The sequence below is a fragment of the Paralichthys olivaceus genome, chromosome 10 (assembly GCF_024713975.1).
Source record: "Paralichthys olivaceus isolate ysfri-2021 chromosome 10, ASM2471397v2, whole genome shotgun sequence".
Lineage (NCBI taxonomy): Eukaryota > Metazoa > Chordata > Actinopteri > Pleuronectiformes > Paralichthyidae > Paralichthys > Paralichthys olivaceus.
Window position 1 is genome coordinate 15310096 of NC_091102.1, and position 26931 is coordinate 15337026.

General features: G+C 39.9%; 3 protein-coding genes across 7 annotated transcripts in view; 2 read left to right on the forward strand and 1 right to left on the reverse strand.

Annotated features, from left to right (window-relative positions):
• LOC109631390 (ephrin type-A receptor 6) overlaps nt 1–15011 on the forward strand; it is a 158965-nt gene extending 143954 nt beyond the window's left edge. Inside the window, exons 10-17 of the mRNA XM_069533114.1 lie at nt 165–290; nt 790–975; nt 5210–5271; nt 5743–5952; nt 7085–7234; nt 10936–11129; nt 11358–11507; nt 12727–15011. Coding sequence (XP_069389215.1) covers nt 165–290; nt 790–975; nt 5210–5271; nt 5743–5952; nt 7085–7234; nt 10936–11129; nt 11358–11507; nt 12727–12841 — 1193 coding nt within the window. The 3' untranslated portion in view covers nt 12842–15011. The remainder of the gene's footprint in view (nt 1–164; nt 291–789; nt 976–5209; nt 5272–5742; nt 5953–7084; nt 7235–10935; nt 11130–11357; nt 11508–12726) is intronic.
• Nucleotides 15012–16177: 1166 nt separating this feature from the next.
• On the forward strand, nt 16178–19404 carry LOC109631127 (ADP-ribosylation factor-like protein 6). Of its 4 annotated transcripts, XM_069533117.1 has the most exons (9): nt 16178–16505; nt 16682–16732; nt 16837–16898; nt 17019–17087; nt 17183–17277; nt 17730–17859; nt 18307–18362; nt 18493–18505; nt 18947–19404. In XM_069533117.1, the coding sequence occupies exons 1-9, from the start codon at nt 16383–16385 to the stop codon at nt 18978–18980; spliced, it is 633 nt and encodes a 210-aa protein (XP_069389218.1). In that variant the 5' UTR covers nt 16178–16382; the 3' UTR covers nt 18981–19404. The 4 variants fall into 4 exon arrangements, with proteins under 4 accessions (XP_069389218.1, XP_019945282.1, XP_069389219.1 ...); XM_020089723.2 differs by lacking the exon at nt 18493–18505; XM_069533118.1 differs by lacking the exon at nt 16682–16732.
• Nucleotides 19405–19446: 42 nt separating this feature from the next.
• LOC109631240 (F-box only protein 47) lies at nt 19447–26906 on the reverse strand. 2 transcript variants are annotated; one of them, XM_020089873.2, is made up of 11 exons: nt 26118–26906; nt 25450–25650; nt 24868–25029; nt 24679–24755; nt 24134–24208; nt 23612–23720; nt 23135–23308; nt 22433–22582; nt 21812–21954; nt 20466–20625; nt 19447–19971 (listed from the first exon to the last, which is right to left on the reverse strand). In XM_020089873.2, the coding sequence occupies exons 2-11, from the start codon at nt 25628–25630 to the stop codon at nt 19871–19873; spliced, it is 1332 nt and encodes a 443-aa protein (XP_019945432.2). In that variant the 5' UTR covers nt 25631–25650; nt 26118–26906; the 3' UTR covers nt 19447–19870. The 2 variants fall into 2 exon arrangements, with proteins under 2 accessions (XP_019945432.2, XP_019945433.2); XM_020089874.2 differs by lacking the exon at nt 26118–26906 and adding an exon at nt 25884–26100.
• Between the last annotated feature and the right edge of the window lie 25 nt (nt 26907–26931).

Below are 26931 nucleotides of genomic sequence, written 5' to 3' on the forward strand. Positions count from 1 at the left end.
CCCTGGTTGGTCATTATCAGAGTTTCCCAGGGTCTAAAAAAGTCTTATATGTTAAAATAGTACATCATCTGAGCTGATTCACCCTTTCATTCTCATATGGTTTATATAAATGAAACAACACGCTCTCACCCACTGTCTCTGTTATTCTCTTTCTATATCCCCAGTCCCTGTGCCAGGAATAAAGACCTATGTAGACCCTGATACATATGAGGACCCCACTCAGGCCGTCCATGAGTTCACCAAGGAGATCGACCCGTGCAGGATCCGCATCGAGAGGGTGATCGGAGCAGGTATATATATATATATATACACACATACATGCACACACAGAGTTACTTTCTCATCCATGTGTCCCTCAGATTCATGCAGCTGCCTGTGGGTGGGAGGGGATCAGTCCATGTTGGTTAGAATAACAAAAAATTTAAATGTGCCATAAGAGATGATCTATTTTCAATACACACATATAATTGCTGGGAACCTCCTCTGCTACCTTGTACACACTAAAGACAATACCTTCTTTTCATTTCCCTCTGTCTCACTGTTATTTTCTCTGCACATACTGCAGGAAGATTAAAGCTATAGCAGCTTGAGAGAACAAAAGAAAGTGTAAGAATAGATTCAGAGCTTTTTTTAGAAGGTGAAAGACAGAATTTTATGAACTAATCAGAAACAACAATGCTGGATTGGGGATGAGAACTGCAACACTGCCCCCAGGTGGCACACTGTGCTGCCACATAGTGATGGTGTGGAATGACAGTCTCATCGTGTGCGTGTGTATCTGGACTCCAGGTGAGTTTGGCGAGGTGTGCAGCGGCCGCCTGAGAACGCCGGGGAAGAAGGAGATCGCTGTGGCCATAAAGACGCTGAAGGGAGGCTATGTGGAGCGTCAGAGGCGGGACTTCCTGCGTGAGGCATCAATCATGGGCCAGTTTGACCACCCCAACATCATCAGGCTGGAGGGTGTCGTCACCAAAAGTAAGAGGGACTATGGGAGATAACTGACTGATTCTGTAGAAGAGTAAATACTGTTTATATCTTAATGACAAAGTTCTGTCGGTAATGCGTGGGACCTCAATGACGTCAATGTCACTAAACATGTTTGTGTCTCATTTTCAAAATCTTAGTGTGAACTAACTTTATGTTGTTTGTTCCACACCCACACTGTGTGTTTGTGTGTGTGTGTGTGTGTGTGTGTGTGTGTGTGTGTGTGTGTGTGTGTATTTGTTAACGAGCTGTGGTTTACGGGGCTCACCCGGTGCAACATATGGTTGTTTTTACAGGGGGTGTATAAAGTGAGACATCACTGTGAATATAAATGTGTCCCCTGAAGACTTTCAACACCTCCCTAAATGCAGATAGAGGACACTTCTGGGCTCCCACTCCACTGACAAGATTCAACCGATAAGGGGTTTTTAAAAAGTCGATACCATCATTATTATTGAAGCTGCTGATTATAGCTTTAACTGCAGTTTAATAGTCTGCAATCTCAATAGAGCTTCAGAAAAAAAAGAACTTCTGATAAAAAACCACATATCCCCCTGGAAAGATGTCTGATGGTAAAAGAATAAAAACTTATTGAGACGACTGAATGTCTCCTCTGAGACATTGGAAGGATATTTTCTGAGAAACAGCTTTATCAAAGTTACTGGCTCCCCTCCATCGTCAAAATACTGTATCTGGTCCTTTATATCATCTTTAGCTTCTACATCAATTTAATCTCATGAAAACAATAAACCTACACACCTCTGATTAAAAGCAGAATGTGACATCTATTTTAAAAAGTTTGATTATTAATTTGATCGAAACAATTACTTCATCGTTTTTCATGAGCTGTGGTTTGAACCTCCAGAAACAGATTCTACCTTTGAGGTATGATTTGTACGTGCTCCTATGATTATATGAATAAATCCCTCCATTCATCCATGAGGGCCACAGAGGGGCTGGAGCAAACAGCAGCAGCAAATGTGGGATACCCCCATAATGATAATAATAATAAAAAACACATATTATACATACATGCAACTTGAGCAGGATATGTTAGATACTTTTTATACATATTCCTCCAAATACAATACTACTGTAAGTGCTGTCTCACAGTATTAGCTTATCTTATCGTATATTTATTAGTAGTTCACCAACATTTGAAATTTGAACTTTTTTCAATGTGGTTTGTTGAGTAAGACATTACCAGGATTACTTATCTGGGTTTATAAGAGACAAAGTTGTTTGAACAAACCATTTTGCATGGTTGCGTACACACACACACACAAACACACAATTCAATCTATACCCAGAATCCTGTCATCTTGACAGTGGGGTATCCTATAGAAAGACTTTATTTCAGTGGAGCCGTCTGTTTTTCTTTCTCTCACTCTCGCCATCTTCCATTTCCCTCCAGCTGTTGTTGTTCTTCAGAGACTAATTATGGCGAGTATTGTGCTGTGACTGACTGCTATACCTGCACTGAAATAACAGGTGACACATTCAAGTCTGGTAAACAGGTGTGTTTGTTTTTGTTGGGGCGCTGCACCGCACAACTTTATATCGTATCCAGATCTCGCTAATTAGCTCAGGAAAGCCAAGCTTGATCACATCATTTCCTGTGTGTCCCTGCTGGATTTGAGTGCAGAGACAGTATCTGCGCATTTAAGGATAAGATGGGAAGATTTCGATGAAAAAAAACGAACAAACAGATTGTGTCCGTTTTGTAAGTGCTACAGTAAGTGATACAGTTCAGTACAGGCTGAACGCTCTGCTCCTCATCTATCTATACTGTACATACACCCTCTGTGTCGTCTTCTCTCTTTAGACTATGTATCTGAAGTTTTCCTGAAGGTGTGTTGATTATAAACTCATGTTGGTGCTGTTTTTGACAGATGAAGCTAAAGTTAAGTGACGAAAAGTGGATTTGAGCTGTTCTTTATCAAAGGTGATGGGGAAAATAACCCAACATGGGTTTGTGAGTATACTCACACATACTCTCATCCTCACGAACCCTCTGCTGAGGAGGTTATGTTTTCACTGATGTTTGTTATCAGGCTCACTCAAAAATATAGTGAACAGATTTCTGTGGAAGGAAGGGACACAACCCAAGAGAGAACCTATAACATTTTGCAGCAGATCCACTTAAACAGGCAGACCTGGATTTTTTGCCCCTCTATAGTTTGGGATTTTTGTTCCATTTGTTTGGATTCACAGTATTATTAGTGGCTAAACATGGTGGAACATATGAACATATCACCTTTCTGTTTATGGCGTAACGGCGTTGTTATTTAAACTGACATTATGGTTGTTGTTAGATGTCTGTTACATCAATTAACAAAATGTTTGTGAGGGTGTGAAACACAGATGTCTTGTAGGTTTATGATGATGGGACACAGACTGGGAAATGTCCCCTTGTGTCTGATTTTCCTTTAATTTCATCAAACGAGACAGAGATGTAAAGCCAGAGCAGTGTTGTTATTTTATCTAGTTGCTTGAAACCATGAACTTTGAATCAAATGCCTTTATTCTATAAAGGGTCACTGCTTTTACACATTGTGCTGTAGCACTGTGAAGCAGGAGATACCGTGCATCCATTCAGATGTATGAAAGGAATCTTTTTTACAAATCTCTGTACTGACATCACAAGACAACCTTTCACGTTCCCATTTGAGAGGCAGAGAGGCGGCTTGGTTTGGAATGGTGTGATACTGCGGTGTGACTGCACCACAGTGACACTTTTATTTCTGTTTCCAGCAGCTCAGAACAGTTTACAGCTCAGCGGCACGCAGGCCTGGACCGCTGCCTCCTAGCTGTAAACCAGGGCTGCACCTGTTTCTAATGAATGTTTTATGTCGGAGATGGATTGAATGCGGAACGGCTCACATTTCCTGGTAGAACATGTCGAGATGGAAGAAAGGGAATTAGGAATCCAGCACCTCCACTTGATGCATCAATCTGCTGCTCATGGTCCTTGTAGTGTCTCTCTCTCCATCTCTCTCCCCCCCCCCCCCCTCCATCTCTCTCCCTCACAGCCTGGCAGCAGCGCTTCACACACACACAGACACACACACACACACACACGCACACACATACATACATACCTCCCCCTGCTTACTTCTCCTGCTAAGTCCACACAGTTGTTACCAATACCTTGTTTCACTTTGTGAGTCTGTGTGTCTTGAATCATGGCAAAATGTGGTTCTGCAGACATCAACTGTAACAGGAAGCACCACAGAGGTTGTTCTGTCTGTCTGTCTGTCTGTCTGTCTGTCTCTGTCTCTGTCTCTCTGTCTGTCTGTCTCTCTGTCTGTCTGTCTGTCTGTCTGTCTGTCTCTGTCTCTCTGTCTCTCTGTCTCTCTGTCTGTCTGTCTGTCTGTCTCTGTCTGTCTGTGGTCCTCAAATGGAGAGTACCCATCACATCTGGTCATCAGCATCATTGCTGTGTAATATAAATACTATCATTTTAGGTCTGCATCAGTGGTTTCCAAGGTTTCCTTACACTGGCCTTCTTTAGGACATTATTGGATTGTCCACCTTTGCAAACAGTTGTTTTAATGCAATAGTAAAATATTGACTACAAGTTAATAATTAAGTCCAACCCATTGATGTTTGCTAGTAGCTCCTAAATCAAGGCTGGTAACTAAGGGTGTTTTGCTGTCTGGACCCTGAGACTTTGGAACTTGAGGAGATTGGACGTACCAGCACTTAACCTGTTTTTTAATTATTGCTTAAAAATATTTCTATAGGAAAAGAACAATTTTTACAGATAGATTTTGTTTTTAATATTTTGTTTGTTAAATTTCATTTGTTGTCTTGTTTCGGTCTTGTTAAGGCAAGGACTCTTTCATCCAAAAATATCATCCCCCTGATATCTACTCTACAAAACTGCATTAGCCAAAATATATAGACCCAGACACTCTCTTATGAGCTTTTAACTTTACCTCATGCTCTCATATTTATTAATACCTGTGTCATCAAATGGCCTCCACATGATCTGTGGATCGTATCATGCTGTTGGTGATGCATGAGTCTCTGCAGACACACAACAAAAAGACAGAGCACTTATTATTGAGTTCCTATAAACAGAAAAGCAGTGTTTCCCTCTGAGAAGCAGACTGACTGGGTTATTTATGTTCTCTGGGTTTTCCTGCTTGATCTCATATTTACAATTGCAAGAAAATAATCTCTGTCGAAACAACAAGTGTGTGTGTTTGTTTATTTGCAGGCAGACCTGTGATGATTGTGGTGGAGTACGTGGAGAACGGATCACTGGACTCATTTCTGAGGGTGAGTGTTGAAGCAATCAAAGAACTCAACTGTGATTTACGTTTGTCTCTGGCCTCAGGGTTTTTTTTCTCCGGGAAATAATCCCATGACAAAACCACTGATATAAAAAGACAAAAGCAAAACACATCAATGCCTGTGCCCCGGTCTGTAGGAACAACAATATTTTTGCATGACTGTGTTAGTCAGGTCATTATCAGGCCTTGCATGCAGATAACAAGATCTCCCTCAGTTTCTGGCTGAGGCGGAATGACTCTGCCTTTAGCTGCAGCCCACAGACTGTCAACAAAGTATTTCACATTGTATTTGTTTCTACACATCCAAAATTATTCCTTTATTATTATTATTCCTTTGTTTTAACAGTGTTCTCCATCTTTTTCTCTCAGGTTGATTATACTGTGTCTGCTCTTTGCAATGGCTCCCTCTCTGTCAGCTCACCCACCTCTGCATCTCTCTCTCTCTCTCCCCTGTCAGCAACATGACGGTCACTTCACCGTCATCCAGTTGGTCGGCATGCTGCGCGGCATCGCCTCCGGTATGAAGTACCTGTCAGACACGGGCTACGTTCACCGAGACCTGGCAGCTCGAAACATCCTGGTCAACAGCAACCTGGTGTGTAAAGTGTCAGACTTTGGCCTTTCCCGAGTGCTGGAGGACGACCCGGAGGCTGCGTACACCACAACGGTACACTTATTGCACCCTTCAAAACCCTACTACAATGCTTACATTTTTAAAATGTTGCAGTTCAGTGGTACAATAGCAGCATCTTGACCCAGCTAAGTTTGCATTTGAGAGATAATCTCAGTGGTAAAGTTGACAAACTAGAAACTAGAACGTGAACTAGCACAGAAGTTGTAAGCACAGACAAGTACACTAGAAGTAAAGGTGCTGAGGGGGCTTTTTCACCCCCTATTTTATAATATTAAATTTCATGTAAGAACATTCAGTGCAGATGTTGTGGAGCCTATTTGATGCACAAATGTGACTTTGACAACGTTAGACCTGTGGGAACTGAGGGGATCATGGATTGTTGTTGGTAATAGTGGGTCAATTGTGTTGAAGAAAAGAATCTCTGAGGCCTCAGAGCCAAGTTTGATGAAAACTGATATAAATTGTTTTTGGCTACTGTTCATTTATCGTAGCCTCTCATTTATATTCTCTAAAGCCAGCTCATTGCTTTTCCTGAATCTAAATCTTGTCAGTGTGGGAAGGTCTTTGAAAAAGCATTTTTTTCACACATAAGCTAAGTGATGCATCTGTCTTTATTATAAATATTTAACTTTTATGTCTTTTCTATGGAGAGAAATGAGACCTGTGCATAACATCCTCTACTAATGGAAAATTTGATTTACAGCGACTTGTGTGCAATGTTTTTATTGGTAATTTTGGGAAATCACAAAGGTGTTCTTCCAGCCGCAAAACATTTTCACAAATACACACATCACAACATGAATACATATTTTGACTTTGACTTCAAAAGTGATCGTTTCTGCTTTCAAAAAGCTTCATGTGATAATAAAGCTCAAAAATATTTGTGATGTTATTCTGAATGTATTTGCAGATTTTTAACATATTAGTCTGTATTTAAAATGGCTCCACATGCACTTCAGCTCTCTAACAACAACATGCTTCAGTCTCAACTCTGCTGGAAAAATATATTTGTACTGAAGCCACTGAGATGCAGAAATAATATCAGAATTATTTACTCGATGCTAAGGGGGGTTTACTCTTCAAGGTGATGGATGTATGTGTGAATCCACGAGGGTGTATTCATATTTGTATGTGTCTGTCTTTTACATTGTGTGTGTGAGAACAGGGTGGTAAGATTCCAATCCGATGGACGGCACCTGAGGCCATCTCATACAGGAAATTCTCCTCTGCCAGTGACGCGTGGAGTTACGGGATCGTCATGTGGGAAGTGATGTCGTATGGGGAACGGCCATATTGGGAGATGTCCAACCAGGACGTGAGTATTGTGGTAATCATGAGTGCGGCCCATTCTAGAGTCGTGTCATATGAGATACAATTAATTTAACTTTGTCCTGTTTGGACCCGATTTGCCTTTGTTTGCACTTTGAGTTCATGGTTTCCTGTTTTATTTTGAAGCCATTTTCCATGAGTCTCTTACTTTACTTTCTGTCTTTGTCCTGTTTCTTGTCCTTGTGATTATCTGCACTCCCCAATGTGTTTCACCTGAGTTCAGTTATCCCTGCATCCCTGGTGTATTCAGTCTCTGTGCCTCCACTCCTCTGTCTGTTTGTCTGTTTTCATTCTTGGATTCCCCTTGGGTTTCTGTTTTGTTCAGTTCAACTTTGCAACCAATCGTCCCCCATGAAATGAAATGAAATGAAATATAATGTATTGTCCCCATGGGGACATTTTTCTTGGGTCAAAGTGCTACAGCAGCTGCAGAACAGTACATTGTGTCACAAACAACAAAATACAGTAAGGACATATTGTGTAAGACTCAGAATAATAAAGCAGAATAAAAGTGAGTTGAAAATGCATCTGTCCTTAAAACAGTAATAGGATATAATGCATAAAAGATGAAAAAATAGACCCTGAGTGTAAAATGTGCCAGACAAAGTATAAAGGTTATTGAGATACATGGCTGCTCAGGGCGGATGATCTTACACTTATAAGATCAATAACTGCCTGAAGGTAAACACTGAAATTCAGAGAACAGGATGTGTGACGGGTCGTTAAGGATCCTGTGTGCGAGTCTGACCACAGAACCTTCATAGATGGTCTGAAGGGAAGAATGGTTCTGTATCTGTTGTTTCAAATTAAAAGCATTCTTCTCAGTCATATGTTTGCAACTTTATGACATTGCAGCGGGAACGATAAAGTACATAACAAGAACCCTGGTTAACACAGATAGGAGAAGCAACAAGTATAAAGGATCCAAGTTGAATTTCATCAGAATAAAGGTCGACACGATAGCATCAGCAAAGTCTTTGTTTATTTTTCATGCATAAATCATATTCAATCAATCCAGTCAATCTATTTAGCGTGTATTTCATATTTGTAGTTTATGGCCCTTTTCTAATCTCTCAGGTTTGCAATTTCCAGTGGAGAATATTAAATTTGTTTTTGTTTTATCTATGAAGAGTTCACTTTGTATTCAATCTAAAAATATCAAGCAACCTCAAAGGAAAGTTCAGTGTGTGTATGACAGTCAGTGTGTTACTGTAACTAACCCTAACACCTATTGAAGACCAATTTCTCTATAATGCATCCAATTTGTTCTAAGTACATGATGCTCAGGCAAATAAGTGCTTATCTAAATATTTGAAGATAAATGAAACAGGGATGATTTGCATGACATTGTACATCAAAGCATCATCGGTGAGAGATACGTCCTCAAGCTGTTTTAGTTAATGTTGTGTTTAATTCCTCCACAACCTGTTGCTGGCATGTAGGCTTTTTTTTTTGTGCTTTGATATTTTCGATATGTTTTGTGAACGAGATATCTCAACATCGCCTGAAGGGAAATTCTTCAAATGTGTTGCAAACATTCACCTGGACTCAAGGATGACCTGATTCGATTTTGATATTCAAAGGTCAAGGTCATGTGACATCACACTGTTGTGAATGTGATATATCAGCAATATCCAATTTCATTGCATATGGCACAAACATTCTCTAAGACTCAAAGATTACCCGAATTTGGTGTTTATGTAGACGGAAACTGCACTGGCTGGTGAAGGGATACAACTATAGTTTAGAAATATAATTAAACATTTAGTCCAGAGCACCATTTATTGCAACAACTGGAAATACAGTTTGTTGCCCGTGGCTCCACTTGGAAAATGTACCGTGGATTAGTCAAGTATATTGTTAAACTAAAGATGGGGGCACAATATAAAAGTAAGCCCAAAGCAAGACATTGAGAAATTGATCCTGGTTTAGTCTCTTAAGTGTAAGGTGGAGGCTGGGGGTGATGGATGCTGCAGCTGTGTGAGGCAGCAATAGAGTAGCAGGGATCAGTGAGGAGGGCGTCATATTTAAATGGGCTGCCTTCATGTGAGGGTGGCTGTGAGTGGTGTGTGTCATTTATGGGATAACAGCCATAGTGTTAGACTAGACGTGTCCTGTTTGAACTTGCACAAGGCTTCATTTTATTGACTACGTTGTTGGGCCCCAACTGTAAATATTGCCCACACACCTTCTCTTACATCAACACTACAACCTGCCTCAGGATTGACTTCTCACTTTACGCCCTGCTCCGCTGAGTAAAATCCTTTTCTTTTTTTTCTGTTAAGATTGTTGCCCTTTATTCTGATCCCTGTTTTCTCACATCAAAAACCCCTCCTCTGAGAGAGAGCAGGTTAGGAACAGAGATCCACCAGAAGGATGAAAAAGATGAGCGAGAGGGAACGGGAGAGAGAGGTAAAGGTCAGAGGTTCAGAGGACTGCGGTCCAGTAGAGGGGGGAGTTTAAAGCTGAGGATTCAGTGTGGCTGAGCAACCCGCTGATCCGTGAGCTGTGGTCAGGGATTGGAGGGGGCCATGGAGGAATCAGATCCATCCCTCTCTCCGCTGAATGTGAAAGCTCCACCGTAATCCCTTCAACCCCTCACACACAGACTCGTGCACATCTACACACACGCACACACACACGCACTAAGGTCCCAGGGTTTGGGGAGGATTTGGAAATTGCTTAGATGCTCTTTCCATAGCAAAAGGCCGGCCAAGCTGCAAAACCGACCTAACGCTATTTCATCCTGGACAGCCACTTACCACTGCACCCTACAAAGAAACATGGAGCTCTACTCTCACATGGAACCACAGGTGTGACTCCGTGGGGATGTACTGTATGGAGGCTTATACATATCAGCTCAGATTCAGGCTTGCAAACTGATTGATAATCCAGACCATAGACTGTATATAAAGATGGACAGCCTGTCTTCACTTCCTCCCACTATCCTGAAATGAAACCAAAATATTCTGGATACAAACTCTGTGTTGTAGGGAAAACTTAGGGAAAAATGTATTCAACATGTACTTTGACTTTGTGATCTGTCAATGTCTCATCCACTATCATGGATGATGCAGGATTTCTGACCTGTACTGGAGCCAGCCACTAGATGGGGATCAAGATGCTTTGGCTTTTACTTTTGGGGAGCTGTCATATCAGCCATCTTTATATACGAACATTCAAAGTTCAAACACAAGTTGTATATCAAGTTTAAACATATTCGTTCTAAACTGGAAATCGAACATTCAAAGAGAATTGCATTTCCATTGTGAACATCTCTGAGCATATGTTCAGCCCCACAATGGCACTGTGAAAGCAGAGGAAACGGCTGAACATTGCCTCAGCACATGTGGAAAACATATTATAAATCTTAATTGTCCAAACTTTATTTTCACCATTTGTAACATTTTGATGCTGAAGTAGCAAAAATGATTTGTGTAGCTCTGGCTCAGCACTGTAAAGCTTTGTAAATGCAATCCAGATCTCAAATGCAAATCCAGATAATACCAAACAGTCCTGTGTTAGTCAGTGGGTTTATTGTGTTTGTCTGCTCTGCTAGAGCGATGACACAGCTTTTTAAACTGCCTCTGAGACGACTGATTATGACACTGAGTAGATATCTCAACCAATTCTCAATCTGTCAACATTTTGGACTTCACCGTTCATAACATCCAACTGTTTCTGCAGGTGATCCTGTCCATTGAAGAGGGCTACCGGCTGCCGGCGCCGATGGGCTGCCCTGTGGCGCTGCACCAGCTGATGCTGCACTGCTGGCAGAAGGAGAGGAATCATCGGCCCAAGTTTATCGACGTTGTGTCCTTCTTGGATAAACTGATCCGCAACCCCAGCAGCCTGCTGCCGCTGGTGGAGGACATTCAGAGGTACAGCACTGAGTGTTTGGTTCTATCCCTGTGAATTCAGTGTAGGTTGATTTGAGTGAGACAATCAGATGACTTTTGTTGGTTAAGAGGTTTAATAAATGCTTTAACTCCTACGCCTAAAAATTATGTCTCACTCTGAGAACATAGCCAATCACACCACTTATCCAACTCTGAGACGCTTTAGTAATAAAAGCACAATCTTACTTTTTTTTTTTTTTTCTGCACCAGTCTACCAGAGTCTCCGGGGGAGGAAATGGACTACCCGATGTTCATCTCCGTCAGTGACTGGCTGGACTCCATCAAGATGAGTCAGTACAATAGCAATTTCATGGCGGCAGGCTACAACACATTGGATTCTGTGGCCAGGATGAGTATTGAGTGAGTGGAGATGTCTACACATAACCATTATTTGATGACGTTCAGATGAGTCATTATCAGCACTATATTCAGCGAGTGGATGAACCTTTGGCTCCAGAAGAGGAGCCTTCAAAAGTTTAAAAAAATAAACCTTGACGTCAAGAGATTCAAGATGTCATATTTATAACAAGAAGCTTGTTTCAAAGTCAGGGTGTAAGGAGGGTGTACTGAAAGATGGTATGTAGAGGAGTTGTGGGTATGTTTATAATCTGAAGTGTATGATTCAATCACTGAAGCAGCCCTTTAATTATTCAGATGCTTCAGTTATATTTCGTTAATGTTTTCATCACTTGAGCAGCTCTGTGTGAGTTCTGAGTTCCAATCTGTAGAACACTGTGCACACAGTATACTCACTGGTGTAGTGCGTGAATTCCAATGGGTTAGCGTTGTTTAAAATCAGACTCTGAGAGAGCTGATGTTCACTCACCTGCAGTGATGATTGCAACTAAATTATCAAATTAGAAATTATTTGGCTTCACATTCGGGGAGCTGTCATGTCGTCCATTTTTATATACAGTCATGGTTTTAACATATATTTGTGGTCCCCCCACTTCTGCCGCAGCAAAGTTGGCGACAGTTGCTGGTCAAGAAGCATCCAATGTTTCAAACTCATCTTTTTGTCCTTTTTAAATGCACCACGTGGATACTGAAAAGTGTGAATATAAAAGTATGAGAATTGAGTCACAGCTTTATACTGTGCACAATGTCATAATCAAAGACTGTGTGTGAAGTTGGAGGACAGATGCCAAATCTCAGTTGAATAGATAAATACCTGATCAATAATGAAGACAAAAGCATAAGTCAAAATCTGTAGAATATAAATGAAAGTAAAAAAACAGAACAAATACAATCTGATCATTGTTTTGATTGGTTGGTGCAGCCCTGAGGTTGTGAAATGAACATTTTCTATATCAGATTGTAAATCAAATAAACTGCATGCATAATGTTGAAATCTAAAAATATCTTTAAGATAGAAAAATGAGAGAAGTATAAATAAAAGGAGATGATTCTGTTTCTCCTCAATCACAATCTCTTGTATCAGTGACGGTGATGAATCAGAGTGTACCGTCACTCAGAGGATCTGCACAAAGTGTCACGAAATTGATATGCTCATTGTCCTCCCAGATATAGTTAAAGTGTTTTGTGCCCGTCTGTGTTTGTGTTTCCCCTCTCGACCTAGAGATGTGAGGCGTATAGGCGTGGACCTGATCGGCCACCAGAGGCGGATCATCAGCAGCTTACAGACGCTTCGCCTTCAGCTGCTGCACGAACAGGAGAAAGGTTTCCATGTATGAGGACAACCATGAACACAAGCTGGGACGGATGGACAGGTGGACCAGACGGAAGTGAAGTCTAGACCGTAGTAGAGACAGTCTCCAGCCTGTGCCTGAGTCTCAACCCCCTCATACAGGAGGTCATTGGACAGACTTAGCGCAGCAGACAGCCCCCGTGGTCTCCCTCACGTCCAGTAGTACCAGACTCTTTTTCTACTACACACCCCTCTCCCAGTAAACCTGGTCCCGGTGTGCCAGACTAATACAGCCTGACAGACTCTACAGACTGACCCAGGCCCTCACTTAGGGGAATGTAATGCCTTGTTGCAGCAGCAGTACTTTGTGTGGAGCAACAATATCTAGAGATGTAGATTTGCAAACATTCTACTGAATTTTACTGACTTTTATTTCTTCTTTTCTTGCTCTGAGTTTCGTGCTCTTGTAGCTGCTATCAGGTGTGCAATTGAAACGTTTTGTCTTTTGAAAAAAAAAAATTTACCCTCAGTATCTTATATTTTGGAGTTTAAAGATTTATCACAATTTATTTATTATTCGTTCATCCTCTCCCCAGAGAATATCGTACGCTAATACTTGAAGAGAGAAGCAAGTTATGGAGATTTCTTGAATGTTTAAAAAGTGTATAGACAATTAATCGATAATTATTATCATAACCTAATATCTATATATGTGCAGTCCTGTATGTGAAAGCCCTAGTAAATCTGGATATTATTTTAAAGAATTATTTATTTAATATTTTTTTAATCCAAGTCAGCAATACAGTGTTATGCAGTCACCTCAGTATCTCAGCGAGATATGAACAGTGCAATGAGACAACTCATGTTGACATATAAACAAACACGAGGCTCACGCGACCTCGCCGTCCACCTGTTTTTACCGCCACACGCTTATAAGCTTGCAGAACCGGATCCGTTGCCTTCAGATGAACAACCATACAATTCAATATTTTTTTGCAGTTCTCACAGTTGTGTGATCAGCCTAATTTTTTCTCTTTTCTCTCTCTTTGGATTGTGAATGTTATACGTTGCCTGAAAGTACACACATCTCCACTGTCTTAACATATGAATGTTCACGGATCTTAGATACTGTACAGGTCAGGAGGTGTCTTCTGGAAAAGTAACATGTACTTAGATGGTTTTTCAGGATTTCCTTTCATGCACATTTATCTTTTCACGCTTCCAGGACTAGGTTGAACCAAGATGTCAGAGCGGGTTGATCCATCTGATGTGTAAAAGCTGGCGGATGGATTCGAGGGAACGTGACGTCCGCCCTTACGTTGTGGTTGTGTTAAAGGTCTTGACGTCTGTGGCAGTCTGAGGAAAATCAGTGTAGAATAAGTGTAGTCTTAGTGGAAGTGGAAATCTGCAGTAGATGATGTCAGATGTATTCAGATGTTTCTGCCATTGAAATCTTTTTTATTTCTTCGTCATCTAAATCAATGGTGAACAGAAAGCAGAATATCAGAGGAAACTAAAACCTGATTGGTCAAAAGCATCGAGGGAAGACAGCATCATTTGTTTGTGGTGATTAGGAAGAAATTGTCAGATTAAAGGACTTCCAGGAAGGAAGAGACAGAATAAGCATAAAACAGCAGCATCACAACTCTTCATGTGTCATTCTAACATCCACTGTAACACACACACACACACACACACACACACATTAACATACACACACTGAATGCCTTACAGTTCGCAAGACAGAAACGCTTTAGAGTAGACCATAAGTTTCAGTGCAGTCAAAGGACCTAGCCATTAGTTTGAGTTGTTATCCATATTAAAGAGAGCGGCCGCTGTGGTTTCTAAGACAAACTGGGTGATTCAAGTCAAAGGCAAAGTGGATCTGGAGATCTGTGCCACAGTCCCTCATCCATCCAGGCCGTCAGCAGCAGGAATGGTGCACATGCACACATCCGAACACGTGGACATATTTGTACACACCACGCCCACCGTCACCGCCCCCTCTACAGAATAACGGAGAATATCAGATGCTGTTTGTTTAGCATGTTCTACTGCTGAGCAATGTTAGAACATTCTTTTGTACAAAGTACAAGTAAACTTATAATTCTTGTATTTTATTTTTCTATGATTTCCAAAGAGATGTTGTAGATCTTGCACACTGTAAGAGGCAGTTACAGCGAATATTTATTTGCAAATAAAGATGAACAGTTCTGGTGGTTGACTGCTCATTTAATTTGGTTTCGATTTTCTGTTTTTTTTATCTGGGGACTGCAAAGACAATCGAAAGCGACATTGATTCAGTGGAAGAAATACTATCTTCTATCTCTCAGGCTGTGAAACAGGGACAGAGTCAACGCTGCAACCAGGGCCCAACCCCCCTCCGCCTGTTGGCAGATGTCCACTCTGTATATGGAAATATTTTCACATGGCACTTTTTAAAACAAGTTTTTTGAATTTTTTCACAAAGATTTGAAAAAACTAAGTATAAACAATATTATTGTTACGTTAATTGAACTGTGTTTGAAATGAAGCTCAATCAGGGAGACTTTCTTTATGTCTCATTCATTCACATCTCTTTCACCCTCCCCACCTCTTCTAATCAGCTGACTCTTGAATGAGTACGATCATCCAATCAGATTTTGCCATGATCTCCATCAGCTGTCATTTCAGTGATTCACCCTGGTCACCCTCACCTCATTCAGATCCTCCACAGTTTCTAGATCCCATCAACCACCACCAGTATCTAGAACCCGGCAGGTTTCCTCTAGTATACAGCCATGCCCCCTGTCATCTTTGATGACATCACAAAGGGTCTAAGCACCAATTACACTCATTTATATCACATCACTTTCAATTCTCACTGTGCAAGACATTTAGTTCATTCTGTCTCATTCGTCAACAGGAAAGTTACATAAGCACATGTAATTAATAACCAATAGATGGCGCTGTTGGACCAGTGAGTATCTCCAGAGCTGCCACGTGATGAGTTCAAAATTAAATTCTTCACATTATGATGCAATATCAACTTCAGATATTTCATTCAAAGACAGATGTCTTAGCTCAATTTGCAAAAAACACACATTTTCTATTACAGTTGATTACTATGTTGTTGTGAGTTTATTGTGACCATGACCCCTTTTCTGCTTTTGACATTTGTAAATGTATTCTGGAATGTTGCTGCTTGTTTTAATTCACTACAACACTACCTGTATCCTATGGATTGAGGGGCCGATATAAGAGGGGCCCCCTCTGAGAGGAATTGTGCTTTAAAGTAATAAATCAAATGCGTCAGGATTGGAGGGGGGGGGGCTGGGAAGCTCCATACACCATGATCATGTCACCGGGCGGTTCACAACAGCTTAATTCGCTCCCTAATAGGATTACCTGTCACAAGCTGGAAGGCCCAGGCGGCATCTCGGTGTGTGACACAATTCTCAGTGTGGACACGCTATTCCACGGATATTTTCAATTTTTTGCTTTCAAGAGATTTTGCAAATGTCGGGCTCATAATTACCAGCGATTGGACCACCTATGGGGTTATGTGTGTTAAAGTTTAAATGGTGAAGGGGTAATAACAGAGTGTAATGGGGCTGCTGGATAAACTGTCAGGCTGGCTCGGCCTAAAGAAGAAAGAGGTCAACGTTTTGTGTTTGGGGCTGGACAACAGCGGAAAAACCACCATCATCAACCAACTGAAGCCGGCTAATGTAAGTGCACGACACAGGGCTACATTGTGAGTTAACCGAGAGGCTTTTCTTTATGTAGTCCTGACATGTGAGAGCACAGACCTGTTTTACACACACAAATCTTTTTAACACAATGAGAAGGCCTGTCACAATCTTCTTCATTTCACTGCAATCATTCACTGATTGCTTGTTTGCAGCGTTCGAATCATGTAGGCCCATTGTCAGAGGAGTGGAAACATGTTAGTCAGGTAAAGCCCATATCATACTCTCCTCATACCATGTACTTGTTGACGTACTATCGCCATTACTTGTCTGTTTTTGTGTGTGTGTGTGTGTGTGTGGGCGCATGCAGACGCAGGCACAAGAAATAGTCCCAACAATTGGCTTCAACATTGAAAAGTTCAAGAGTTCAAGGTAAAATCCAACATTAAAATGTATTTTTTTCATAAATAATGTTTTAAATGACTGATGGGGCCGTAAGCATCGCCCTGAACTGATCTCCCTCCCTCCCTCCCTCCCTCCCTCTGCATGCAGCCTGTCGTTCACAGTGTTTGATATGTCCGGGCAGAGCAGATACAGAAACCTGTGGGAGCATTACTACAAGTATGAAACACACAAAGTGCCCATCATTCATTAAATATCAAATACATAACAGGATTGTGTTTCGGTTGTAACGTCTGTGCTCCTGTCCCCCTCAGAGAAAGTCACGCCATCATCTTTGTCATCGACAGCGGAGACACACTGAGGATGGTCGTTGCCAGAGAGGAGCTGGATACTCTTCTTAACCACGAGGGTACAAAATACATGAATTCTGCTGCGATGACTGAAAAAAGCACATTGTGGATACAGTTTCCAGTTTATTCAGCCTGATATGCTTACTGAATGATACTGTTTACTAAAATATATGTTGGAATATAGAAAAATACCTAGCATGGTTTAGGGTTTATCTGTGAAGTAATGGAGATATTATTATATATATGTATTTACATGTATATATAGTTCATTTCTTTAAGCAAAACAATACAATGAGTATCGAGTGCTAGTTTTAGTTCTCTATTGTAAATCATTATTAAACACTGCCAGAATTTACATTTACATTCTTTGAGACCAAATACACATTTTAATGTAGCTATCTTGAAACTTTAGTCCAAAACTAACAATTATCAGTGTTAACATCATTTAATTATTTCTATCTTTTCTCTTAGCTATGATCTCAGTCGTCAACATGTTTTTCTTATCACCCAGATATTCGCAGCAAAAAGATACCAGTATTGTTCTTTGCTAACAAGACGGACCTGCGGGACGCCATGTCTTCTGTCAAGGTCTCACAGATGTTGTCATTGGAGAACATCCAGGACAAACCCTGGCACATCTGGTAATACATCTGTCAAATATGTCTAAATAGGCTGCACACTGTCAGTCCAAAGCTCCAGGAAGGTTTTTAGGTGGATTTAGTTGTCTGAATTTGGTAAATTTCCATCAGCAACATTTTGTGCTTCCTCAGCTTAAAGTCTTAAACAGAGACAATAAAGTGACCTGGTATATTTACTCTGGTCTTTTTCTGCTTCTGTTTCCTTGTCTGTTTACTATTTCTGTCTACTGCTCACAGGTTAAACATTATTGGGAGCAACATGCAGTTATTCAAAAGAGAAGCTCTCTTTTGTGTGCATGTGTTTTCCACCCTGTTTACTCATTAGCCAGCTGGGAGGCAGATGGATTAAGAGCTAGAAAGCTTTAAACATCCAGGATCCAAGAAATGTCATGAGAAAGTGAACATGTGCCACGAAGAGATTAGCTCCTTGACATCTTTTTTTTTTTCCAGTGCCAGCAACGCTATCAAGGGAGAGGGCCTCCAGGAAGGGCTGGACTGGCTGCAAGGTAACACGGCTGATTAATCAAACTGTCATGCTTTGGTCTCAAGAGAAACAAGATCTCAGAATTTCAATATCAATGTTCAAATGCTGTCTGAACCCTTATTAAGATGTGTCTTCTCTTCTCATACTTGTAGAGCAAATTGCACAGTAAGTACCGTGGTGCTGTATGGAGTCAACATGTGAAGTGATTGTGGTGGTAGATTGTATATCAGCATCCTTCTGGATAGGATTTAAAACATATGAGGTCCCAAAATCATACTGAACTGAAGAGGAAAAATTGTCAAATTTTTAAATCACTCAACCTCCGATTGAAAAATCCCATCCATATGAGGTCTATGTGTTGTATATGCTGTGGCATACTTTTTTACTTTTGTCAAATTTGAATGTAGATGTGCTGATGTTACTTAAAACACAGCCCACTCAAATTTAGCACATGGTTAATCAGGCACCCGATTTTTCCATTCCCTGCAGTGTCCTATGAAATAAAAGCTTAAATAAAGATCAGATGTGTTTTTTCAGTTCATGAAGCTTAACACAACCAGGCTCCATAAAGACAATGTAATTGTTCTGTTCTTTATCTTCTCCCAGATCACATCAAAACAATGAACAAATGAACGACTGAAAGGTTTGTGACGGACGTGTCGTGGATGCGGTGATCTCAATCTAGTCCACCTAACGGAGTATTCATCACACTTATTGTTGCAGGCCTTAAACTTCAATGTGAAGTAGCCTAGTACCTGTGCATGCTAGAAACACCATGAATGTTTCTTTAAAAAAAAAGTACTAATAGTATCTATTTGTATGACTACTCTGTTTAAACGTAAAGCTCTATGTAGTGCTTACATGTGTTATGAGTAAACAAATGTCAACAGTCTAAATATATTATTTTCAAATTTTAAAAATGTCCTTCACAACATTTCCTGAAACTCCCTTTTTTATTCCATGACACAATTTATTAATTTCATCAACTGATTTTTTTAAATGCTTATGTCAGCACTGAATAACTTTCTACCTGGAGGATGATAAAATGTGTTATTTGCAGAGTGCTTGCTGTGTTTGTGTTTTTGTAAATGAAGACAAATTAGAACTGAAAATATTTCAGTTTAATAAACTATACAAAAACAATGTTATCACTGTATCGCAACTATATTTACACAGAGAGATGCAATGTGAATAAATAGTGTCAGATAAATACTGTTAATGAATAAATATTAAGAACGCTTTATAAAAATCCAAGATGTTAAAGGCGAACAAGATTAATTAGACAAATGTCATTTGTATAAATAATTAAACAACCAGCAAATGCAATCTAATTTATGGCATGTAGTGAACTGTAAGCAGTATTCATCCTCTGATTTCTCGGAACTTTCAAACCAACCATGGCAACACCGCCCATATTCAGTTCTTAGGACTGTTGTGAATCTTATCGCGCTCTTTCTCTTCCATCTCTTCTTGCTCTTCCATCTCTTCTTGCTCTGCTCCACATTGTGTCACTTTCAATCCGCATGCGTCCTATGTCAGCAACATGTGGAGGAATTTGGTGTGGAAGCGAGCGCTGGACTCAAGGAGGATACACAGGATCTGGAAATTCTCCCTGTCTCCAAGATTGTTCCCTGGAACACATTGTAATGGCATTATTGACTTCAATATAGATTTTATGGAAAAAGTCTCTCACCTAAAGGTTTATAAACCACAGGTTTACAGAATACAAATTCAGTGGTAGAGAGTTTAGTGACAAATTAATGAAATAAACACTTGCAATTCCCCAAAGTCACTGTGAGTTCACTCCACAGCAGGACTTAAACAGGATAAATTTTTCATATATCCACATTAGCACAGAGATAAACGATGTAATGAATGGACATCTCCGTTTGTATTATTGGCCACTAGCAAAACGTAAAGCAATCAAGGCAAAAGAGGGTTGTCTCGATTTTTCAATCATACATCGCCCCATCAGTAAATCCCATTTAATGAACCGCTTTTATATTGTTATCTGTTACCCACTATAATCCTGCTCTGATGGCCTCAAAACACTGTGGTGTTAAATCACAACAACTCATGTTACCAATCACAATTTGGAATAAACTTTAAAAGTGCCACTGCTTACCTGTGACATAAAACTCAAGGAAGTCCCTGGTGACTTCTATAAACATGTTTTCCAGTTGTTGGATGAAGTAGAACCTTTCAGGAGTGGTGGTGAAGACATTACAGAGCTTTTGTACCAACTTCACCGCCCAGCTCATGTGGTAGCCCTCCTTCTCACACTCCTAAGAAGTCACAAAAAAGAAAACTGAATAGACAGGCTTGTTTCAAAGCTTTTCTGAAAGCTTTAGCTAATAAAACAGCTTTAAGTAATGACATTAAATAGAATGGCATTCAATAAAGTGCATACCTCCACCAAGGAAACAAAATTTGAACTCGTAAGATCCAGATTTTTATTTTATCTACAGCAAATTGCGGACACTCATAAATATCCGTCCCCTAAATGTGTCTGTTTTTCACCAAGATCCATTAATTATTCTCTGAGAAATAAACAAAGATGTTGAATAACACACATCTCACAATGTGAGCACCAAAATTAAATGTATTCCTTCTTTAGTAAGGCCCCTCAACTCCACAAAATTTCAGGGAAATTAGCTGAGTAGTTTTTGAGTAATCCTGCTAGCTATCACACAAAAAAATGCAGGGGTAATAGTTATTAGTCAATAATCATTTAATGTGAGCTAATTTATTTAGAATTGATTAAGGTAATGTTACTGCAAGTCAAAATGACCAAGACAAACATGTCTTCAATCAGAGTCAGGGAATAAAACGATGTAATAAAACCAGGTCGAGAGAAACATTTGCACCTTTTGTTACAGGACAGAGAATGTCATCGACATGTTGATATCAACCTGCTGGTTTTGCACTTTTTAACAGCTGATTCAGAAATGTTTGAATTGAAGCGGATGTTGCACCAATTTGAGGAGGTAACAGAAGAACTAATTAAAATCAGGACCATGGGCTGCACACATGGCTCTTAAAGATGGCAGTTAAGTAAATTGAGACTGATAATGATAATGGTTTATGAAAACTGTTCTAATGGAATGGAGACCTGTCCAACCAATGTGCCTGCCTCCTGCCTCCTGCCTCCTGCCTGCTGGATCAGACCTTAATCTCAGAGTTTGGAGAGAGATGAGCAGTTATTGCAAAATGAGTCACAACGACCAGGGTCGGCAGTAAGTGATGATTCATTTCAGTCTGTTAGTTTCACAGTCTGCCATTCCTGGATGCACACTTAATGTCCTGAATTGATGCTTAGTCTAATATTCACTAACTAATCATGTATCCTACCTGCATCATATCATATCAGAAGGAGGACAATGGAAAGGACATTGATTACAAATATCTTATTTTTTTAATTAAAGCCCAATAAACGCCCAATATGAGACAGTATGCAGCTGATGATGTCACCAGTATTATGTAGACGATGAGTCTGGAGATCTCCTGGAGGCGTCCGTTCAGGGCCTTGCTGGCCAGGACAGCGTAGCAGAGACTGCTGCCGCACAGCACCAAGAGACGAGCCACGTTCTCCACATGCCATGGCTGGGGAATGACTGCACATGATAAAGAGTCAAAAGTCTTTCAAAATATCTGTTTCACAATATATACATTCATCGGTACCATATTTATATTGAAAAGTATTAAACCCCTGTTCCGCCAAAACATATACAGTCCACAATTAACATAATGACAGTTCAGCCAATTGCATTTGCAATCACTTTCTTTCAGTCACTATCCAGAGCTCATGACAGAGAGGGGACAGGAACATAGATCAACTGGTATATTGAAGCACCCTCTTCACCACAACGGTCAAGTACAGCACCTGCATTACTGCTGACGCCGCATTGACCAGCCTTTCCATCTCCTTATCCATCTTCACTTGTGAACAAGACCCAGATAACTTAACTTATCCTTAACTTGGGGCAGCAACAGCATCTAATTAATACTATATCATGATAAAGATTTTCATATTGTGGTCCGTCTATCAGGTCTACGACATGAACATATTCAAGAACCACAGAAGTATGATACCGATGAGCTCCTCCAGGATTGCCAGTATCGAGTCGTTGCTCCAGCCTTTGACTTCTAGTTTGCCTAACAGCAGGAGGATGGCCTGGGCCAGGTCCCACATGGTGGTGTGAGGCAGCCCTGTCTCCACCAGATCCTGCCAACCCAGAGTGCCTGCACGTACAGAGAAACTCACACACTTATAATTCTTTTACAGCAAAATTAGAGGGTATACACAGATTTTTCTTATTCATCCCCATAGTGTTTTTTTTGACCAGTGGAATAGGGGCTTAACTGTGTCTGCACTACCACAATGTGACACTATGATGTATTTTGGGAAGTCTCTTAATATGACTGATTTCTACAGCTAGCTATGCATGGTAGTTCATTCTGATCAACTTTACATTGTAGATGTTTACTAATATTTTTTGTATTACAAGTCCAAATTGCATCAAATTCAACACTGCATTTAACAATACACATACCAAATGTGAAGCTAATAAGATTAACCGGTTTTGAAATATGCAGGCGACGGATAGAGAGACAGAGATTTTTAAATTATTAGATTGCAAAGTCAAGATCTAAGGGTGATTGTAAACAAATCAAGAAACATCAATGTCAGCTAAACAAAAATCAGTCCAATAAACAAGGCATGTTCTCATCAAGTCAAATAAATCGATGTTTATGTTTTTTTGATTAAAAAAAAGGTTTTAACTGTTATCTTACCCTCAGGCAGCTGTGGTCCGTAGAGGATGAACAGCAAGTGGGCCTGACTGACCAGGGGCCAAGGCCTCAGAAGTTGTGTTAGCCAGAACTGACACTCTGGCTGCTTCAGCCACGGATCCAACAGAACCTCACGGCAGAACAGACGGAGCTGCACCTCCTGGTAACTCCTCATCCCTGATGTCAAACATTCAGAAAGTAAGTCAACATGTTCTTTGTATCATGCTTTAGGATTTCACAAGCCTCGACAGTAAAAGGCCCAGAGTCACTAAGAGAGTAAGCACTGCTTTTGGCTCATCCTCTTCTTTGTTGTTTAAACCACTAAGACTTAAAACTAGCTTATGCACATCACTGCCCCCACCACCATGGATCTGAGCCAGGGAGACTGAAATTAATGTTATGCAAGTATTACAGAATGGATAGGGTGGGTTTAATGCAGAGAACACTTTTTCTCAATCCTTGTGTACTTAAAACACACACCTGGTTTGGCAGAGATAACTGCCTCTGCTTTTTTCAGTAGGTTTGTGCGATCACACAGGAAGTTGAAAACTCTGTGGCACTCCAGCTCATCCCAGCCTGCAATCAGTGCCTTTAATGGGATAGGACACAAAATCAAGACAAAGATGAGTCTTGATAAAGTTTAATCATTCAAATGAGCCTAACCTTCACCCACATTATATTTTCAGTGTTTCCGATGAAATCTTTAAGGGTTTTCATGTTAGGCTGAAAACAAATTATAAAGGTATTATCCAGAGCATTAGCTGTGTATAAAGTGCTGTAAAAACTATATGTAAAAACAGTGTGCCTCCACAAGTGCAACACAGAATGAGGTTAAACCTAAAGAAGTATCCTTTGTTATTGTAAACAAGACCTGATTTTGAGGAGGAAGTCTGTGGGTTTGATGGAGTTAGCATGCGATTATGTTGCTTGGCTGTATCTGAATTTTGGTTTCCCTTATTTGCAATTTAAGATCACTTCATTAGACAATTTCTACTTTCTCACCTTAAGAAAGACACCACAGCTTGAGAAGCCGATGCAGTTGAGAATTTGACACTGCTCTAACATGAAGCAGGGAATCTGTAAAACAATCAATGAGAAGTTTCTGTGAGATAAGTCAGCCTATGTAATACCATCATCAATAAGTATGTTGGCTTGTGCAATAGTCAGATATGTAATAAAGAAAATTAGGATCATCCTGGTACTCTATACTAACAATTTCACTGCTTAGTACTGTTAACAACGAAAACTAACCAATTTAGCTTTATCATGACTGGTCTTTAAGACAAATAGTGCAGTCTATTTGATAAATAAAACAATTTAACCAGGTGTAAAAACTATGGTAGCCGGACACATACTCTGCCTACAAATGGAAGGATGAATCAGACATTCTCAGAGCAGGCTATATACCTATGTATATATAAATCGTGTGTAAAATAAGCTTGCCTTAGCCAGAGTGCCTATTTTTATTTTCTTCGACCCCTATCACAAAAACGAGACAAAGGTATGTCACACAATATTCTGTTCTGACTCACCTGCCCATTACTTACCTTAGAGAATTTGTTAAAGATAAACTTCAACCTTTCCTTTGTTGGTAGCAGAAGTGTACATCTCTTGAATAATAAACCTGAGACAGTCAAAACAAAAGCTAATTATTTAAGTAAATAATTAATAATTGTGGTCTCTCATATATGTGAAATTCATATGGTAGCTTATATCCTTGTATAACTGCTTCATACCCAAGTTTCTGTAGTGTCCAATAGTGGATTTCTGCTCCAGGTAGGTGGAGTGGTGAAACCTTTGGGAGATCATTTTATTCTTCCAGGTCATGGTGGAGATGTAGTCCAAGATGAATTGAGAGGTTTCTTTGGACACCATGCTAAAGACACTGATTTCCAGCACTGGAAAAAATGATTTTCATCACGACATTTGTATTTTTTTCTGTTACATTAATATATGTCCAATTTTGTCTTTAATACTTATCACCTGATTTGATGCTTTAGTATTTTATGTACATTATATATCTTTTGGGTGTGAGTGATCATATAACTTACTGATTTGTACCACAACCCACATGTACGTTTACATATAATGTATGCACTCATGCTGAGTCAAATACAAATATTTAATGCAACTGGTGCAAAAGTGAAAGATACATATAATGAGAGTGTATTTTTGACATACACACAAACACTAAACTAAACTTGAACAACTCAAGCCTTCAATGGGCTTGATGTAGGTCTGCACTACTTTTAATGACACATCTTGTGTTGAATTCAGTTCCAGAGGCTCATTGAAGCTCAGGTTCAGCAGTTTCTCACCTGACAGTTGATCCAGGATCAGGTTGAACACCTCCGGTGGGAGTGTGTGGAGGGAGCTGGCGCTGCTGACACCTTGGCTGCGGGTCCGGATGGTTCTGGCCAGGGGGGCACTCTTCGTGTGTCTCTCGCTCTTGTACATCAGCGTGTACCTTCTGACATTTCTGGAGGCTTTCCTGACCATGGCTATCCCCACTGAGTCCACTGCATAGAAGAACACGAGGAAAATATCACATGGAATCAAAGAGTACTTTAGCTAACTTAGCTAAACCTCCTCTGACTAGTGTGGGAGAACCCACTTGGCTAAGCCACATGCTAACTGAGCTAGCTCTAGCTAGAACTCTTAACAAACTAATGCTGGCTAACTTTATAAGCGCTTCCATTTAAGTAGTGGCAGACAAGCGTAGTAATACACACTGGAGGTAAACACGTCTTACCGATGAAATAAACGTAGACGGTTGATATCTACTGTAAAAGTGAGTTAGCAGCCTAGCTCTGTATTAGCTGTATGCTAGCTCTGTGTTAGCTGCCTTCGGTCACTGCGGCGCCAAATGAACAAGTGTAGTTCACCGACAGTTCAAGTCTCTCACTTGTTTCTTCTTCCTGTGAGAAAACAATAACCTTTTCAAATAGTTTATAAAGTTTTCATGAAATATTCCTCTCGAACTTACCTGTTGCAGGCTGGAGAAACTAATCCAGATGTCACTGAAGTGCAACAGAGTACTAGGGCTGCTGAAGAAAGTTATAATAGTTCAATAATACAATTGTTTTATCACACAATAAAGTATATTAATAAAGTTGTGATATTATGAGAAAGAAGTCTCAATTATACTATGATATATATTACAAGAATAAAGTTGTGCTACTCCAAGAGTTAAATTTTAATATGTAAGAAAATAAAGTGGTAATATTACAAGAATAAAGTTGTAATATTATACTAATAAAGTTGTAGTAAAGTTTTTGTTCTATGACAATAAAGTTTTACTAAGACTAGAATAAAGTTGGGATAAAGTTATTATGTTACAACAATTAATTCATAAAAGTACAAGAATAAAGTTGTAATATTACAAGTATTCAAATGATTAATGAGAGAGAAGTCAAAAAATCCCATTCAAGAATAAAGTAGTAATATTACAATATTATTTTAAAAATTGAACTTATTTATTACCGCCCTATACTCTGCACTGAAATAATCTAAAAACTAAGAAAAGATATTTAGCTGTATAGTTATTAGCAGTGGCTATTTACTACTGTAGCGAGGCAATATTAAATTACAATACCAACAGAAAAGTGTAGAACTAAATTGTGTTGTGGGAGGTCATAACTACATACAGTAATGTAAATAAATAAATATTCAATTTGAGAAACTATGTGGAAATCTTTTCTAAGTTAAATAGTTACATTACATTCCTTCATTATAGTTATTGTTCCATCCAAAATGAGAAGAGATTTACTCAGCTAGTGTGTGTGTGTATGGTCTTTAAT